General features: G+C 41.1%; 1 protein-coding gene across 4 annotated transcripts in view; it reads right to left on the reverse strand.

Moving 5' to 3' along the window:
- The window catches only part of GLIS3 (GLIS family zinc finger 3), a 506,081-nt gene extending 489,535 nt beyond the window's left edge, over window positions 1–16,546 (reverse strand). For 3 of the 4 annotated variants that reach the window (XR_009702085.1, XR_009702086.1, XM_061200385.1), the window contains exons 1-2: window positions 16,263–16,351; window positions 2,458–2,944 (exon numbers count right to left, since the gene is read on the reverse strand). Coding sequence is in view for 1 of the 4 variants with exons in the window: in XM_061200385.1 (XP_061056368.1) it covers window positions 2,458–2,845 (388 nt within the window). In the remaining 3 variants the exon portion in view is untranslated. Of the gene's footprint in view, window positions 1–2,457; window positions 2,945–16,262 lie in introns of all 4 variants that reach the window. The other variant, XM_061200389.1, reaches the window with a different exon arrangement.
- Window positions 16,547–16,908: the final 362 nt, after the last annotated feature.

Raw genomic sequence — 16,908 nt, forward strand, 5'->3', positions numbered from 1 at the left:
TATGCTCAATAATTATTTGTAGAGCAAATGATTGGATGAAGCTCAAACAGTCCCAGATCACCATTCTCAAACAGTTACTGGCTTAGTTTAGGAATTGTTATCCAAGATCTGAAAGGGACACATTCAGCCACTCCTGGCACCATCCAGACCACTAGCGGTATCCAAGCTGCAAGGCAAGGGGGAATAATAATACAGTTGTCCTCAACCCCTTACCCATGCCCATGCATGCCCCAATCATGCAGATCCAGAACAGGCACTGCAAACTTGTAAGCTGAGCAAGGAGCCAGAAAACAGAAAAGAAGAGAATCAGGAAGCAGTGCTAATTTTTACATGAGTTCCAAGATGTATTAACCCTGAGAGTTCGTTATTCCTTAAGTACCTGAAGCATTTTTTATAAACTACGATTATAATTATAACCACTTCTAATCACTATTAAGGTAATATTCCCAAACTCCTTATTGCCTGGCAGGGCTTATGTTACTTATTCTTTCTAGACCTTAGTTCCCTTATCAGTTAATCAAAAATAGCATACAACTCAGGGCTGTCGTGAGGAATAACTGAGACTATGTATTGGAAAGCACTTAACGTGGTGCCTGACACATGCTAAGTTATGATATAATAAGTGCAAGTTATTAATATTATCACCATTATTATTGCCAGTCAGGATTTCAAACACAAGTATATATAAAAGCAAGCTACAGTTCACTAGTCAAGCATGAGCTGAAAGATTTTACTGGGCCTCAGTCCCTGAAAATACAAACACATGAGCTTGACATTAAGAACCTTAGCTTGCCATGTCATGAACATAGCAACCTGACAATGATAGAGCTATTTTAGATGCAGCCCCCAGGGAAAATTTTTCCTATACTTACACTAAATATCAGTAGCTCCGAGAAATAAAACACCTCAAAACCAAGCCTACACCAAAGTAAGTAAAAAAAGAAAAGAAAAAAGTTACACATATGTTTACTTTTTTTTTTTTTTTAATCTACCCATTTATACCAACTTCTCCATATACAGAAATACACAGAAACTAAAACAAACAACTTTTGGGTTACTTGCCTGATATAAATCATTATTCATCATAATTGGATAAGTTATGAGTTAACTGGGTGAATGGCTACTCACAAGGCTGCTAGTAATTTTATTTGGTGGTATAAACACTTAGTATAAACATTTAAAACTAAATGCTAAAAATACCTAAAGGAATATATAATCATGCTATTTTATATAACAAAGCTATATTTTACATGGGATACATACTCCTTCTTTTTCTAGACCCAATACACATATCATTAGCAATATAACCTCATTAAGTCAACAACAGTTTCTAGAGAGAGCATGTCACTCAAATAATTTGTTATTCTCTAAAAACTATTCTTAATTTAAAACATATGGTAATTCAAACACTGCTGAATTAACAGCATTCTCTCTGCATTTCAAATTAACAAGTTTTTTCTAGTTCTCAACAAGCACAAAAATACATCTTTTCATTATACTCTTCTAGCTGCTTTCTCTCGTCACTAGCTGTATTATAAAAATTATAGGTTTAGGGACTTCCCTGGTGGTGCAGTGGTTAAGAATCTGCCTGCCGATGCAGGGGACACGGGTTCGATCCCTGGTCCAGGAAGATCCCATATGCCACGGAGCAACTAAGCCCGTGCGCCACCACTACTGAGCCTGCGCTCTAGAGCCCGCAAGCCACAACTAGTGAGCCCTCGTGCCACAACTACTGAGGCCCGCATGCCTAGAGCCCGTGCTCCGCAACAAGAGAAGCCACCACAAGGAGAAGCATGCACATCGCAATGAAGAGTAGCACCCCTGCTCACCACAACTAGAGAAAGCCTGCGCACAGCAACAAAGACCCAATGCAGCCAAAAATGAATAAATAAAAATAAAATTTTTTTTTAATTATAGGCTTTGCTCTTAGAATAATTTTTTATCATTTTCTGTACTAGTTCCTCATTTTATTGGCTATTAAAATTTCTCCCTTTTTAATCCTTTTCCTTCCAAACACCACCTTTCTTCTAGCATCCAACTAACATAATGAGAGTTCCAGCCACCCATCTCCTCCATGGCCTGCAGAATCCAGCCCCTGGTAAGCCAAGGCAGAGCTTTGTGTATCCAGAGGGCAGGATCATACTAAACTTGCTCTTGCCCTTCCTCTGCCACCACCCACCCTACCTCCCTGTTTCCAATCTTTCTATCTCATCTTCCACTCTATTTCACAGTCCCATGAGATGACACATTTACCACTGTGGTGCCCTCACCCTCACACGTATGTACACGTGTACACGTCCACATCCTTTCCTAGAAAGCTACATATCATTGAGACTATCAACTTTGACCCTGACACTGAATCACGTATTTTTCCATTGGATTTGCTGGCAGAGAAGAGACAAGGAGGAGAAAAAAAATAGTGTCCACTTTTAAAAGATCCCAAAAAGACAATCCTACCTTTCCCAGATTTTGGAGGAAAGGGGCTTCCAAACTCCTGTTGCTTTGGCTTTAAAGTGTGTGGCCCTGACATGCCTCCAGTCTGGGTGACCTGGAAACGTGGCTTCCCACTGGTGAGCACTTGTCTCCTGGGGCTCAAGGCAGGCAGATGGATGGGGCTCTCATTCATGTTGCTCTGAGGCGCCATCCCTCCTCCTGAGGGCATCTTGAGATGGAGGCTGTTAGCAAGGCTTCCAATGGCAGGGCTTGGTGTGCTGCCACAGGACGAGGGGCCAGGAGTCCCCGAGTGGGCTCGAATGGGAGGAATGTGTTGGCCACTGACCATCCCAGGCCCCTGTGGGGTTCCTGATGTCCGGTGGAGATTCATGCTGCATGACCTTCCATTCATTCTGACAAAACCTGTAGCCAGGTTGGTCAAATATCCAATGACACTAATGATTCCTTTCAGTCAAAGTCCAATAAGTTATCCATGGTGTGGTTTATTAGCCTGTTTAAAAAAATAAATGCAGGCATTTTTAAAAGTAAAAAGGAAAATAAATTACAATGAGTTTTCAACCTGTGTAGCATTCATATCAGGAAGAAAAGAAGCACTCTCAGCAAAACGGTCTTTTATGTAGAACAGGGTCATCGAATACATGGTTCATTGGCAGGCACTCTCCCCTCCTGCACTCGTGGTAGACATGGATTATGGATCACTGCATTGTTTTTTTTGCCACTGAACCCTTCTCAATACAGTGCTCTTGGCAACTATTACCAATCTACTGGTGCCAGCTTGCAAAATGAAACTTATTTTGCTCCGTAGAGGATTTATCTGTACTAGTTCACATTTGCTACAGTGCATCCTGGGAAACCCAAAAGCATCACCTTCATGAGCTGTGAGACTAGTGCTTCAAAGATTCCAGTAAACAAACAAAAAGCCAACACAGGGCTTCCCTGGTGGCGCAGTGGTTAAGAATCCGCCTGCCAATGCAGGGGACATGGGTTCGAGTTCTGGTCCGGGAAGACCCCACGTGCCGCGGAGCAACTAAGCCCGTGCGCCACAACTACTGAGCCTGTGCTCTAGAGCCCGCGAGCCACAACTACTAGAGCCCGCGCGCCTAGAGCCTGTGCTCCGCAAGAGGAGAAGCCACCGCAATGAGAGGCCCGCACATCGCAACGAAGAGTAGCCCCCGCTCACCGCAACTAGAGAAAGCTGCACAGCAACAAAGACCCAGTGCAGCCAAAAATAAATTAATTAAAAAAAGTTTTTAAAAAGCCGATATAACCTCTAAAAGAGATTATGAGGACATTAAACCATCTCAGATTTTTACTCTACGAGCAATCTTTTTCACAGTCCCTAGATTTACAAAGGATAAAAAAAATAGGCATGGGAATCTCACAAAGGCTTCATATATCCATATATCCAAATATTCACAGCAGCGTTAGAGTCTTGGTTCTATACTGATCCTGAGTTATGGGGATGGAAATAGAATCAACATCACAATACTCTCACCTTCCAGTAAGATCCTAGAAAAGGAAAAGGCTGTGTGAAACGCTTTATGGAAAGCATAAGGACAAAACAACCCTTCTAAAGGCGAGTATGTTCATCATGCACCACACACAGTAAACTGACAGTAGTTCCATGAAGCTTCCATCTGCCATCCTACCACTCCCTTCCTCAAGTGGCAGAGGGAGAACCAAAAGTAGTGACGTGGCCACAGGACATCATCATCCATCCATATATAATAATGTCAGTACTCCCTGGTTATAAATCGTTAGGAAAGGCCTTTTCCTCCCTTGATCAACAGTTCCCCAAAATGTGTGTAATAACGTGACTAAGTGCCACTACTCCAAATAAATGACCGACATAGTCACAATCTGTATTCTTTTATACAGACATGACAGTCATGGAAAGAAGTCAAAGCTGAACAAACACAAGAAATACAGACTGAGTGCAAAGTAGTAATGGCCAGATATCCTCAACTGGATGATTCCTACTTTTTCTCTATGATCCACTCAATGTCTTAGATGAATATTTCCAACTCAACTCCCAAATGAATGTTCCATAAATCATCAAGTACAAGATATCAAGGACAGCAAACCTTTTGTGAAGAATTTTTTTTTTTATCATTTTAGAAAATAAAAAATACAGGTATCCCTTGCTTTTCAACATTTCACCTTACGCCACTTTGCTTTTACAAAACTTACCTAACTACCTGTTTTCACTAACCAAAAGAAATTTGAGGAGGATTTTCACTTTTATGAAAAAAGGTGAAAAGCAAAAACAGCTTTAGCATTTGTTCTGCAGGGGGCCATTATAGAGGCAATACTCACCCCAAGCAGTGAGAGTGCTCCTTCGCTGGGAACTACGCTCAGCATATCAACTTCAAGCCTCCAGAGCGTTGAACTGGGTCTGTGAGCATCTGTGCTTTATCTCAGTTTATTTTGTGCATCCCTTAGCAACATGTGTCCTAAGGTAATTGCTTCTTTGTTTTATGCCATTTCAGCTGATGAAAGATTTCATAGGAACACTCTACTTTCAGATAGCAGGGGAAACCTGCAGTATTTAATTTTCAAGCCAAGCACTCACTGTGCCTTCTGCAAAGTTGACTGTGTATGCCCATATGTTGAGGAACTTCCAAAATTACCAACAATATAAATCTGGAATGTTTTCTTCACCTTTATCAAGTCTCCATTTTATTAAGAATTCTATCAGTCTGCCACATTTAATACTGACATGCCTCCTCGGAAACAATCCTAGGTCTCACTCCTGTCCTTCCCTCCACTACAGTGGCCAAGAAGGGACAAATAAATCTAATGCAGATTATCCAAAACTGCATCATTTAAGTTTGTTTATGGAACAATAAGAAATGAACCCTGGTATCAGACTGGCTGTAAGTTTTTTTTTTAATGCTGGAAAAATTCCAATGCCTTTTCTGCTGCATCCATTTAGAAGAATTCAAGTATACTACCAGCTGGTCTGTTGATTCACTGGTTGATTGTGGGCAAGAGTCATTTAATGTCTCTGTGCTTTGCCAGATGATATTGGCCATCTATTCTCCATTCATTGATAAAACAGTGTTTTCTGAGGCACTTTGAACCCTGCAGAAGAAAGCACTTATTCAGTACCAACCAAAAAAAAAAAAAAAAGGCAAAATAAATATGTTGTATTGGCAATTTGTTGAAAATGAGGAATTATCCAATATGACTGGAAATATGAGGCACTAGGACCATGGGCCAAGTGACAAGTTTCTGCACATTTGCAGACTATGCCCATTTCCAGGTTTTTTAAAAATAAGGGAGTCGATTTTGGCAGCAAGATCATATATAAGCAGGAATTCTCATCAAAAATCTGGGTAAAAACATGTAAGTAAGTACTTAGCATTAGGTTAGATCATTAAGAAGGTGAGTTTGTAAGAAGGAAAAATAATTAAAGAACTGAGAACTTAATTATCAGAACTCATACCTGCCCAGATATTTATTTTATTTTTATTTTTTATAAACCACACTCCTGTTTTAAATAGTTTTAGGGTGAAAGTAAAAACAACAACAAAAACGTACTTAAATTTTATTACTAAAAAAGCAATAGCCAGAAAGTAAAGTGATTAATACCATAAAGAAAAACCAATAGGTCAATGGTGTGTGAGCTGAGAAAAACCAGCCTCAAAACAAAAATAAAATAAACTGTATGAGAAAATATGCCAAATAATCCAGTTTTCACATTAATTACACCAACAGATTTTTTAAACATTAGACACCAGAATTTAAAAATCAATTTGTTTATTCATATTATATACTATTTTACGTGCTTTTTGGCCAGGTCATATGATCATATATAATTCTAAGCTCACTTGGTAACAAAAAAGGAATAAACAGCTAACTTTTAAGAAAGACCCATCCTCACTGAGTCAGAGTGAACAGAGTACTCAACTAGAAGTTAGGACACCTAAGTTCTAATTGTGGCAAATCATTTATAACATCTCTGGACAGTTTTTCATCCACAAAATGAAGAATTTGGTGATAATCACTTGAAATTTTGTTCTTCCAGATAATTAAGAAAAGGAAGATTATGGAAAATACTCATTAACTATGATGAAGGATAAATATGTAGATTTTTATACCTATGGCACTTAAATCAAAGGGATTGGGTTGATATGAAAGCAAAAATAACAGTAATCTCTACTGTCTCCATCACATCAGCGATGTGCCGAAAGACAACACCCACCTTGAAAAATGAACATTGGGGTCAAATTTTCCTACACTTTGCCAGAAAGTAAAATCACAACTAATCACTATCAAAACCTGACTGGTAGGATTCCACTGGAAGAGCATCTTTCTATTTAAAAACTTAATCAAGTTCTCCACCATTACTTTCTCCTCTGTCCTCCATCCAACTACTCTAAACCCAGGCATCAACAGAAAAAAAGAAGAAAAAGAAAAAGCATGGAACGCCTGGAAGTATAAATTTAGGGTACTTTGGATCTGACATATTAATACATTTAGATTTTTAATACTCCTTTGGTTCAAACAATGAAAATATTCATTCATTCTGCTATATGAATCAACATAAGTTAATAAATCTTTCCTTTCGGCCACTTGAAAACCCTTAAAACACATTCCTGTAAGTCAAGTCAGAGAGGAAGTTACTTAACTCCTAAGGAAACCAAGGCACAAAATCACTTAATGATAATTTCATTAGATTTCTGAAAAAGCTATGACTTTAATCAAAATACAAGATCATGACTCTACCTTCTACCCAAAGCTTGAGGCACTGTGCCTTGTGGATTAAAAGATTACACAGAACAATGTTAACTCATCCCTTCAAGAAAATTCCAAAAACACGAGTTCCAGAATGTCTATTTACAGCCAAAAGCCCTTTCTTAGTTAATATTATTAATAGACTCATCTAGAGTCATAATTCATCTGATGAGCCAGTTAATTATTAATTTTCATACATCATTTCATTTCCTTAGGCTACATTTAGCCTTTGTTACATTTTCCATTCCTTATGCCACAAGCATTTCTTACCCTGCATAGAAAACCTGATAATGAGACACGAAATGCTGGTCAGCAAACAAACTGCTCCTGGGCTGGCTTCTTACATATACGTCTAAACCATCTAAAATAGAGTTTTTATTGATTCTTTTTATTTTTCCCCCTTTGGGTTAATGATTGTATAATTTCATTAACATTGCCTTTTCAACATCACTGCCTTGATCGCTAATAGGCCTGTGCTATTTCCATGGGTTTCTCTAGTTACAGCTTTGCAGCCAGAAGAATATAGAAATGAAAAGCCTATTGATAGATAATATAAGTTATTCTCATGCACGGCTGCAGTGTGAAGCACCATTTTGCAATTCAATCAAGGACAGATAGAGCTGAATGTTCTTAGATCCTAGGAGTTCATTTTAATAAGCAGAATGTACCTTGTCCTAACACAGGTGACTGACTCCTCAGAAAAGATTGTATAAACAAAAACCAATCGTGTAAGTCATTTTATTGGCAACAATATAAACACAGCTATATTAGATGTCACCAATAAATCAAAATTATTCTTGTCTGAAATTTTAACAAGAGGAAAGTGCAAACATGTGCCTGTGAAGCTGGAGGATACTATAGAGGAAATGCATTGGATGCATACGATATCATTTCTCTAAATTGAAAGTATATTAAGTAATCAGCAACAAAGTTTAATTGATCATTTCTGTGTTTTCATAACTTTATACAGTGAGACTGACAGACTCACAGACTTTACAACAGAAGTTACACAGAAACAGGGATGGAATAATTCCACATTTGGGATGTGGAGTGGAAACTTAGGTTGGTTACACCTTGTAACCAGTACATATAGACCGTATAGTCACTTGGGCACTCCCAAGGTCTAATATAGGTAATTTGAGAATATTAACATATTTATTTTGAATACTAAGATGTTTATAGCTATTACTCAAGCAATATAATCACCAATAAAATGAAATCAAAGAAGTTTAGCTTTGAGTTATACCATACTTCACTTAAAAGTATGAAGACAAATCAGTGTTCCCTTCAGAAATTCAAGACCATTCTACCAAAGACCACTCAGAAAAGATAATATAATGAACTTATGGATTCCATCTAATAGAATTCCTGACTCTGTTTTAATCTGTGATTACAACCCTTTGCTATCGAATTAGAGATATACACATTTTAACTTTTTTATATAAAATTTTCTCAAAAATAAAAATAATCTTCCCTAAATTTATGGAGTAAAATATCTGGCAGTGTCTTTTTAATCAAATTAGTGGCTACAATACTAAAAATGTGGGTAGTAAATATGGACAGGACACTGAGGAAAGGAAGGGAAGGGAAAGGAAGAAGAGGGACAGAAAGAAGGAGAGGAGAGGGGAGGGGAGGGGAAGGGAGTGCTAAAAAATGACCAAATCTAATGCAGGAATTTATTCTGTAGTTAGTTAATCCTAACTTAAAAATGAGAAGCAGCATTGAGAACATTCCACACGATGCTAGTGATTACGGATTTCTGGAAGAAATTCAGAACCTTCAGGAAAATACTGCTGGAGGGCATTATTAGAAGTTCAATAACCTCTCTTAGAATCTACTTTCCACACTTCAATGCATCTATGCAACTCTCATATCCCCCTAACTTACTAAATGTCACTATTTTTAGTAGCAATTACCTACAAGTGTTTCATCAACTTTGCCTCAGTCATGAACTCATCAATGAGTACAGAAAGTTCTAGAAAAATATGGCCCTACCAAAAAACGGCAACAGAGAGGGGGACAGTTAGGGATTCCCTTAGTCTGCTGCAAGAAATCACACACAATGAGAACGAACTTGAAACCAAAAAGATTTTTGAGACAAACATAGGTAAGTTCAGAAAGGTAACCATGCCTTGGCCTATGCATTGGCCCAAGGTGAATACGGGCCATAAGTTCCTAGATCTATGTTTAACAAAGTAATGTTTCTAAAGCACTGTTTTTCAAATTGATGGCAATCCATTGGTGAGCCCTGAAATCAATTATTCAATGGCAAAACATTTTTTTAATGAAATAGACCCAACTAGAATAAAATAGAAGCTATCAATGTGCATCAAATATATTAATGGTTAAGAACTGTTTCCTTTTAATGATTTGTGGGTGTATATGTCTGCATATCTATATGCATATAGCGTATTCTGGGTAAGATGAAAAATATATTTTCTGGTGGGTTACAGACAAAAAAGCATAAAAGCTACTGTTATGGAAGCATTCGGACTATCTGCCTGCCCAGGTACTTACCAGGAATATCTGTAGACATAGACAGAATTAAACAACCAAAGTAAAACAAATACCATAATATAGCCATAATGAAGAAAAGATCTAAATGTTTGACATTTTTAGCTTTATGAAAAATAAGGCTTAAATCACACAAAGCTACACTCCTACCACTGTTATCTTTCACTTTATCTTTTATTTAGTATCAACTGATCAGCTGTGCTCTACAAATATCAATTAACCAACTGACTACCAGAATCAGGATCAAAATGACTGACAATTTTATATCTTCCTTGTTGTAAAGGGTACATGACCTTCCCTGGAATAAAACTTCACTTTTACAGTGATAAAGAGGGAAAGTATAAATTAACACATAACTAACTGCCTTTGAGAACTGAGTTTTGAAATCTGTTCTTAATACGAGTTAACCATCAGATCCTATGAAGAGGAATTTGAAATGGAAAAACGAACACATTCCCAGTGATGTCACCACTGAATTAATTACCTGAATTGCAAAGAGTGAACAAACACCACATGGCCATGGTTTGAGACACAAAGGCTTCTTCAGAAATATAAAAGAAAAGTAACTGGCTGGAGATTTTTCTTTTAAAAAAAAAAAAAATCCATCCTCACACAAGGAGATACACAGGTTGTAAAATATGGCAAATGAAAGTACATTCTTTGTCACCTAGTATGTATAAATAACTACTCAGCCCATGTGAATAGCTATTTGCAAAGCTAAAACTCACTATACGTTCAAAAGGATAATAAACATCTACCTATGGAAGATTCTAGAAATAAATTGAATTTAGCACTCATTAAACCAAAAATTCAAATATATTAAATTATCCCTATCACTTGTGTAACTGAGTGATTTCTTTACTTCAGTGTAGTTATTGCTTAAAAGTAACCAATGTAACTATTTTTAGCTGTTGGTAGACAAAAGTTTTATACAAGTTAAATTATGTTCAGTGACATCACTGCAGAAGTATGAATGTCCACAACAATGACTAGGCCCTTAACCAACATGACAACATATTTATTAAAAAAAAAAAAAAAAAAAACCTACATGAATGACTCAGTCAAGTTACAGACAGAAGTGGAATCTATTGGTCATGCTGCAAAGGTTGAGAAAACATTAATCCATTTCTTCACACACAGGAATAACAAGAATTCATACATAGGCCTGGCATCTGGTTAGTTTTGTGTGTACAGTATTCAGCAGGCCTAGAAATGAAACTTCATAGATCTGGCTCAGAACTTCCGAAATAACTGACATTGAGAGAGCCTGACCTTTTTATCAAGTAGCCTGGGACAGGGTCTGATCTTGCACTGTAATCCTATCTGCCCATCTGCAGTTCAGCAAGGCTTGCTGCAGCTGAAGGAATGTGTGGTTGTTCCCATTCTTGGCCCGAAGAGATCATGTCAGACAAGAATGGCCCCCACCAGCTTTCTTTACTTCAAGTCTGCTCTCAACTACTTAGAGCCTTCATGATTCCAGTTTTACAAATAAATCCCGATTTTGTTCCCAAAGTAGAACATGATTAGATCCTTGTTTCTGTTCATCCTACATATTGCCTTTGAGTCCACCTGAGTGGTGTTTCCCCTCCTCCCTTCTTTTGCCCTCTGTTTCCCCAAATCCAGATTCTATTCAACCTCCAGGCCCACCCCACCTTAGGCCTTCTCTGATCCTCTCTTAATCCCTCTGTCTCTGATCCGTAAAATGGTGAGAATTACACTGTTGTACCTAGTTCACAGCATTACAGAATATTAAATGAGATAATGCACGTTACTTGTTTAGCACAGTGTCTGGTACATAGAAGGATCCAATAAATGTTGATTACTTCGCTCTATGTACACCTCCTTTAACATTCATAACTTTCTGCATTGCCTTATAGTTATTTGCCTATGTTTCATCTTCCTGTCTAAATTCTAATTTCATTAAGTTTTAGGACTGTGTCTAAATTACCTTTGAACTCTCCCCAGCCCTTATAGGTACACAGATTATTTTATATTATACCTATATATTTATATTTTTCACACTACCTGTGTCATACATATTGACTTTTCATATACATTTATGCACATATATTTATTGTATTTATATTTATCACACTGTACTGCTTATTTATACTGAAAAGCATGGTATAAATGAAATATATAATTATATATTTATATATTAATATCCTATATTTATCATTTATTGCCTGAATAAATATAGTCTAAGTAAGGTGTGACCATAAAATCATGAACCTTACGCTCTGTGCCTTGTGGAACCAGTTTAATTACAGTTGTGTGCTTCCTGGTCTATTCCTCCTAGTCTATTCCTTTCTTTATTAGAACAAAGCAGCATAAAAACTCCATCTCACTCTTCTAAGCCAGCATATTATTCTTGTCTTTACCTTGGCATACTCGTGAACAATGAGAAATCCTAACTAAAAGTCACAAAACAAATACAGTCATTTCAGTACTTTCACCCAGGCGCTTCTCTGTGGGGGGCAGGGGGGGGGCGGGGGTTGCTGTCCCTAACAGAGAGACTGCCGAATGCATTCTGGGCTGTCACGGTGGTAGCTGCTCCTCAGCGTTCTCCTTGCTCACCCTAAGCTGGCTTTACTCTACAGCTTCACTCATGTTCAGTCTCCCTAATCAGACAGTCATTAGGATGGAGAATAGGGCTTCTGCTTCTGTCAGCATTTTTCCTTAATTCTGTCATATTAAGTAACGCCTGACCAACCAATTTCTGCAAGCCAAGATGTTCCCCTAAACTTTAAAGGGGAGTCCAAATTATTTGACCTACTAAAAGGTTGTTATATCAGCGAAAGAAGCCAGACCCAAGGGTGCATATTGAATTACCCCATTTACATAAGGTATTAAAAAGACGGGCAACATTATTACATCTCTTAGAAGTTAAGGCAGTCATTACTCTTGAGGAGAACACAGTGACTGGAAGGGCTGGGGGAAGATAGTGATGAGAAGAGAGTAAGAGTGATGTTTCTGGGGTGTTGGTAATGTTCCATTTCTTAATCCAGATACTAGTTATTCAGTTGTGCTCAGTTTGTGAAAATTCATCAAGCTTAAGATGTATGTACTTTGTCAATATTTTATTTTATCTCAATAAAAATTTTAGACTTTGTGTCAACTCTGCCTAAAGTAAGTGGAAAACTAGGAAAACTTGGAATTTGAGCATCTTTTAATCAAACTATATGTTAATGTCATTTCAAAGACTTTATTGTAAGTTTCATCCTCCTGGAAAGAGTAAGGCAGCATGGTTATATTGCACAGATTTTCTATGTGCCATTTATTTATGTTTTAAATTTATTTTCAGTCCTGATTGAGTCTATGAGCCAACCAAACTTTGAGAAAAGTTAAATGTTAAGTCTTGTATTTCAATCTTCCTTATAATGTCGTCTACAGAAAATAATTACACAGAAAATGACTTCTCCATGGAAGAGAATGTGCACAGGATGCCACTTCCTGAATTATCTCCTTCAAGAAGTACTCCTTCTATACTCTGGAAGAACTACAAATTAACATTCCAACTCCAGAAATCAATAACTACAATATGAGAGAGACAACACTGGAAAGAATGTCCTCAAATTAATTTACTAGCAGGAAAGAACACTCAGAGAAAAAAGACTGAGAACACTGAGCTCTCTTCTGAAATGATGGAAAGACCACTTTCTGCCATATAAATGAAGGCAGGGCTGGTACATGATCAGTTCCTCCCAAGCAAACCAACCGACCCCCCAAGTATTCAATTTCTGACAAACCCTTTACTATTAAGGAACTTGTATGGTATCGGGAACCAGAGAAAAGATGCTCTCTCAAACTGGCCTAATGTGAACCAAGGAGAGATGGAGTTACAGCAGCAATTAGATTTAACTATTCACACTGCAGGATTACTGAGTCCTCTGGGTAACAAAGGAAAGGACTTCAACTACCAACAAGGAAAGGTGTTTGAAAGTAACTGGAAAAGAAATCCCCCACTCTTCCTTTCCAAGGTAGTGTTAGGGCTAATCTGGCTGCATAGACAACTAGTGAAAACATATGAAAACTGTAAAGCATTCAAAGGAGATCATTAAACTTCAACAGTTCCCAATTGCAAAAATAACATCACACTCTCCTGTCTCTAAGTGGCTTCAAACATTCATTGTGGCAGATCCTTTTTCTACAAACTTTTGCTGGTTGCACCTGTTTCACACTTCACTGTAAGCAAACTTGAAGGAGGGAGAAAAGAAGGAATGGGAAAATTTAAACCAATATAAATCAATTTTATACAAAAAAAAAAGTTTCCCCATTTATGTAAAAAGGGAGGTCCAGTCAGAAATGTTACAGAGAGGGAAACAGACGTCTGGCTAACTCCCAAGGCAGAAATCATGACTCATCAAAGCTTTCAGAAGGGACAGAATGAGACTCTGCATTTGTCTTGAGTTCACCTTCAGGCCAAGGAATGCTCTCTGAACTGGGAACTGAGAAACTTGAGTGTCTGCCCTGCGACTGTGACAACTGGCTCTGAGGCCCTGGGCAAAACTCCTAAAACTCTCTGGGTCTCAGTTTCCTCATCCGTAGGTGATCACCAAGATCCCATCATACTTGAGATTCCCTCTTTCCACAACCTAAAGGGAACTGGTCCACTGGGGGGAGCTGCAGAACATTCCTCTTCTCAAACTCCAGAGCCCCAGGCCCAAACTCTGGGGCGACGCTATGTCCTGCAAGTAGGTGGGGAGAGGGTGCAAAGCCCTCTTCTCTGCAAGAAGGGGCCGCAATTCCAGCTATCAAGTCCCTGCGTTTCCAGAAGTACCCTCCAGCCCCACCCCCTGCCCTGGGTTTAGATGCTGCTGGGATGAGGGCCCAGCTGATGTCCGGGAAAGCCTAGCAAGAGGGTGAGGAATACCGGGGGGGGGGGGGGGCGGGGGGGGGAGCCTCTCTAGCCAGAAGGAGGGCTGGAGAGGTCGGGAGAAGTGCCGGGGACCCGCCGGGCGAAGAAGAAGCGTGTGGGCCCTTATCTGCTCATGACCCCCCTATCTTGGCCACCGGGGATCCGAGGACCGTGCCCCTGGGCTCTCTGGCGCGGAGTGAGGGGCGGGTCCGGGGGGGCAGAGGCGACAAAGCCCTGCTGGGGACGCGCTGCTGCGACCCCGTTACTCCCTGGCCGCCTCTGCCCCTAACCCTCGGCCTTGTCCGCAAGCGAGCGCAACAAAACAAAACAAACTCGTGCAGGCTTCCTGTTGTGCAACCCAGTCCTGAGTAAGTCGGGGCCGAATGAGCGCTGCGGCTGGCCCGCGGCTGGGAAGTCCAAGAGGCAGGGAGCAGCGCGCTGCCCGGCCCAATCCCGGATCCCGAGGAAGTCGCAGCCTGCTCGCCGCTCCCGGGAGCGCACGCCCCCGCCGGCCCGGAGCCCCCACCCAGCTATCGTCCTAATCCTTGTTCTTTCACTTCTTGCCTCTTAGACACCCCCAAGTCGAGGGTGCGACTCGGGAAGCCAGAAATGACCTTTCAGAAAGTTTCTCCCTACAGGTACCTAATTGAATCATCCATAGGATGACAAATCCGTCAGGGCCAAGTTTTCCAGACATTTGGGTGACTTCCTCATCACCGAAGTGACTTGTCAGCTCCAGTGAGTAACTTGGAAGTGTCGCTCTGGGCAAGGTGTGTGTTTAGGAGAAAGCCGGCTGCTCACTCACGCTTTCCAGAAAGCGGCCTCGGGCGACTTCAAAATACACACAGGGTCATTTATAGGGACTGGAGTTGTGCGCAGGACAAAGTCCCCGAGACTGAGACATTTTCCAAACAGTGCTGACATTTTGTCGGGCCCTATAAAAATGTAAACGCGAGGTGACAAACCTGGTGGGGAGTGTGCGCGTCTGAATCTGTGCATTTTGCGGCGTGGGTTTATAGTTACAGTTACAAGACCTGGCGGCTGCGAGTCGCTGGACCCGTCCCCAAGAGGAGTTAATGTACCCCCTACCGGAGGACCTCCGGAGCAATGGGGAGGGACATGGGCTTGGGTGAGGCACAGCATGGAAAACAGCCTTCGTTAGAGCTCCACAAACACGTGGAACTGGCAAATGCAACTAAAGCCCGGTGAGCGCGAGAGAGACCTCATGTCAACCCATCAATTCCCACTTCTCCGAAGTTTCCCTTCAGTGGGGACTCATGGGTGGCGTGCACAACCATGCCCTTGCGTTCCGTAACTTGCCCTGATTTTGTAGCCTTCTGGACCCTGTAGTTTAGAAGAAAAGCCAAAAACAAAAAAAGTCTTCCTCATTAGAAAAACTTTAAAACCTTGTTGATTTCCTCTCCGTCTTCTTCAGTCGACGCTTTTAGGCAACTGACAAGAACACAGCTTGACTCCTAATTGAGAATTGCTATCTATCTCAGTAAACAGATCTTTTAGAGAATCTGGGTGTTGGAGTGCACGTACTCTTAAACCTGAGCGAACGCCACCCGCTCAGCGTGGAAACAGTTCTAATACCTAGTTTGTATCTCTGAGCGTTGCAACTCCCCCACATTCTCAAGCGCCCGGCTTCTCCCGTCTCTCGCCTGCGAGCAAAGTTCCTACGGCATCCACTTACCAGGTAACCGGGATTTCCACAACAAAGCCTGGCGTGCGGGTCCCTTCCCCCGGCCAGCCTGAGCGAGTGACAGCGGGCGGCCAGCGCTGGCGAGGAGAAACTTGGGGCTCCAGCCCTTCAGCGCGCTCCCCCGGCTCTGCCTCCTTCGGAAATGAAAACTCCCATCCAAGCAGGGGGACAGAGCGCGGAAACCCGGCCCAAGTGCCGTGTGTGCGCGCGCGTGTGCTAGGGCAGCGGCGGCAGGGGGAGGAGGGGGCAGAAGTGGGGTGGCTGTACCCTCGGCATCAGCTCATTCTGCCGCCCCCCCCCGCGCGCGCGCGCATACACACACACACACACACACACACACACACACACACACACGGAGCAAATAATATCTTTAAAAAGTTGAGTTTCGACTTTGTGCCTCGCGCGTCCTGTTCATCCTCGCCCTGGGCCTGGGGGTGCGTCTGGGGGCCTGCGCGGTATGCTGGCTAATTGCTTTCGGCGGGTTCCGTCGGGAGGACGCTGGTGCGAGCCTAGACGGCTGCGGGCAGCGAACGGGGCTGCGGGGAGGGGCAGTGGTGGCGGCCCCAGCGCCGGTGCCCGTGCGCGCCACGCTCTGGGCTGCCCTGGCGGCGCAGTGCGGACGCGGCTGCAGGGAGAG

This window comes from Eubalaena glacialis, chromosome 9 (assembly GCF_028564815.1).
Source record: "Eubalaena glacialis isolate mEubGla1 chromosome 9, mEubGla1.1.hap2.+ XY, whole genome shotgun sequence".
In the NCBI taxonomy this organism is placed as follows: domain Eukaryota; kingdom Metazoa; phylum Chordata; class Mammalia; order Artiodactyla; family Balaenidae; genus Eubalaena; species Eubalaena glacialis.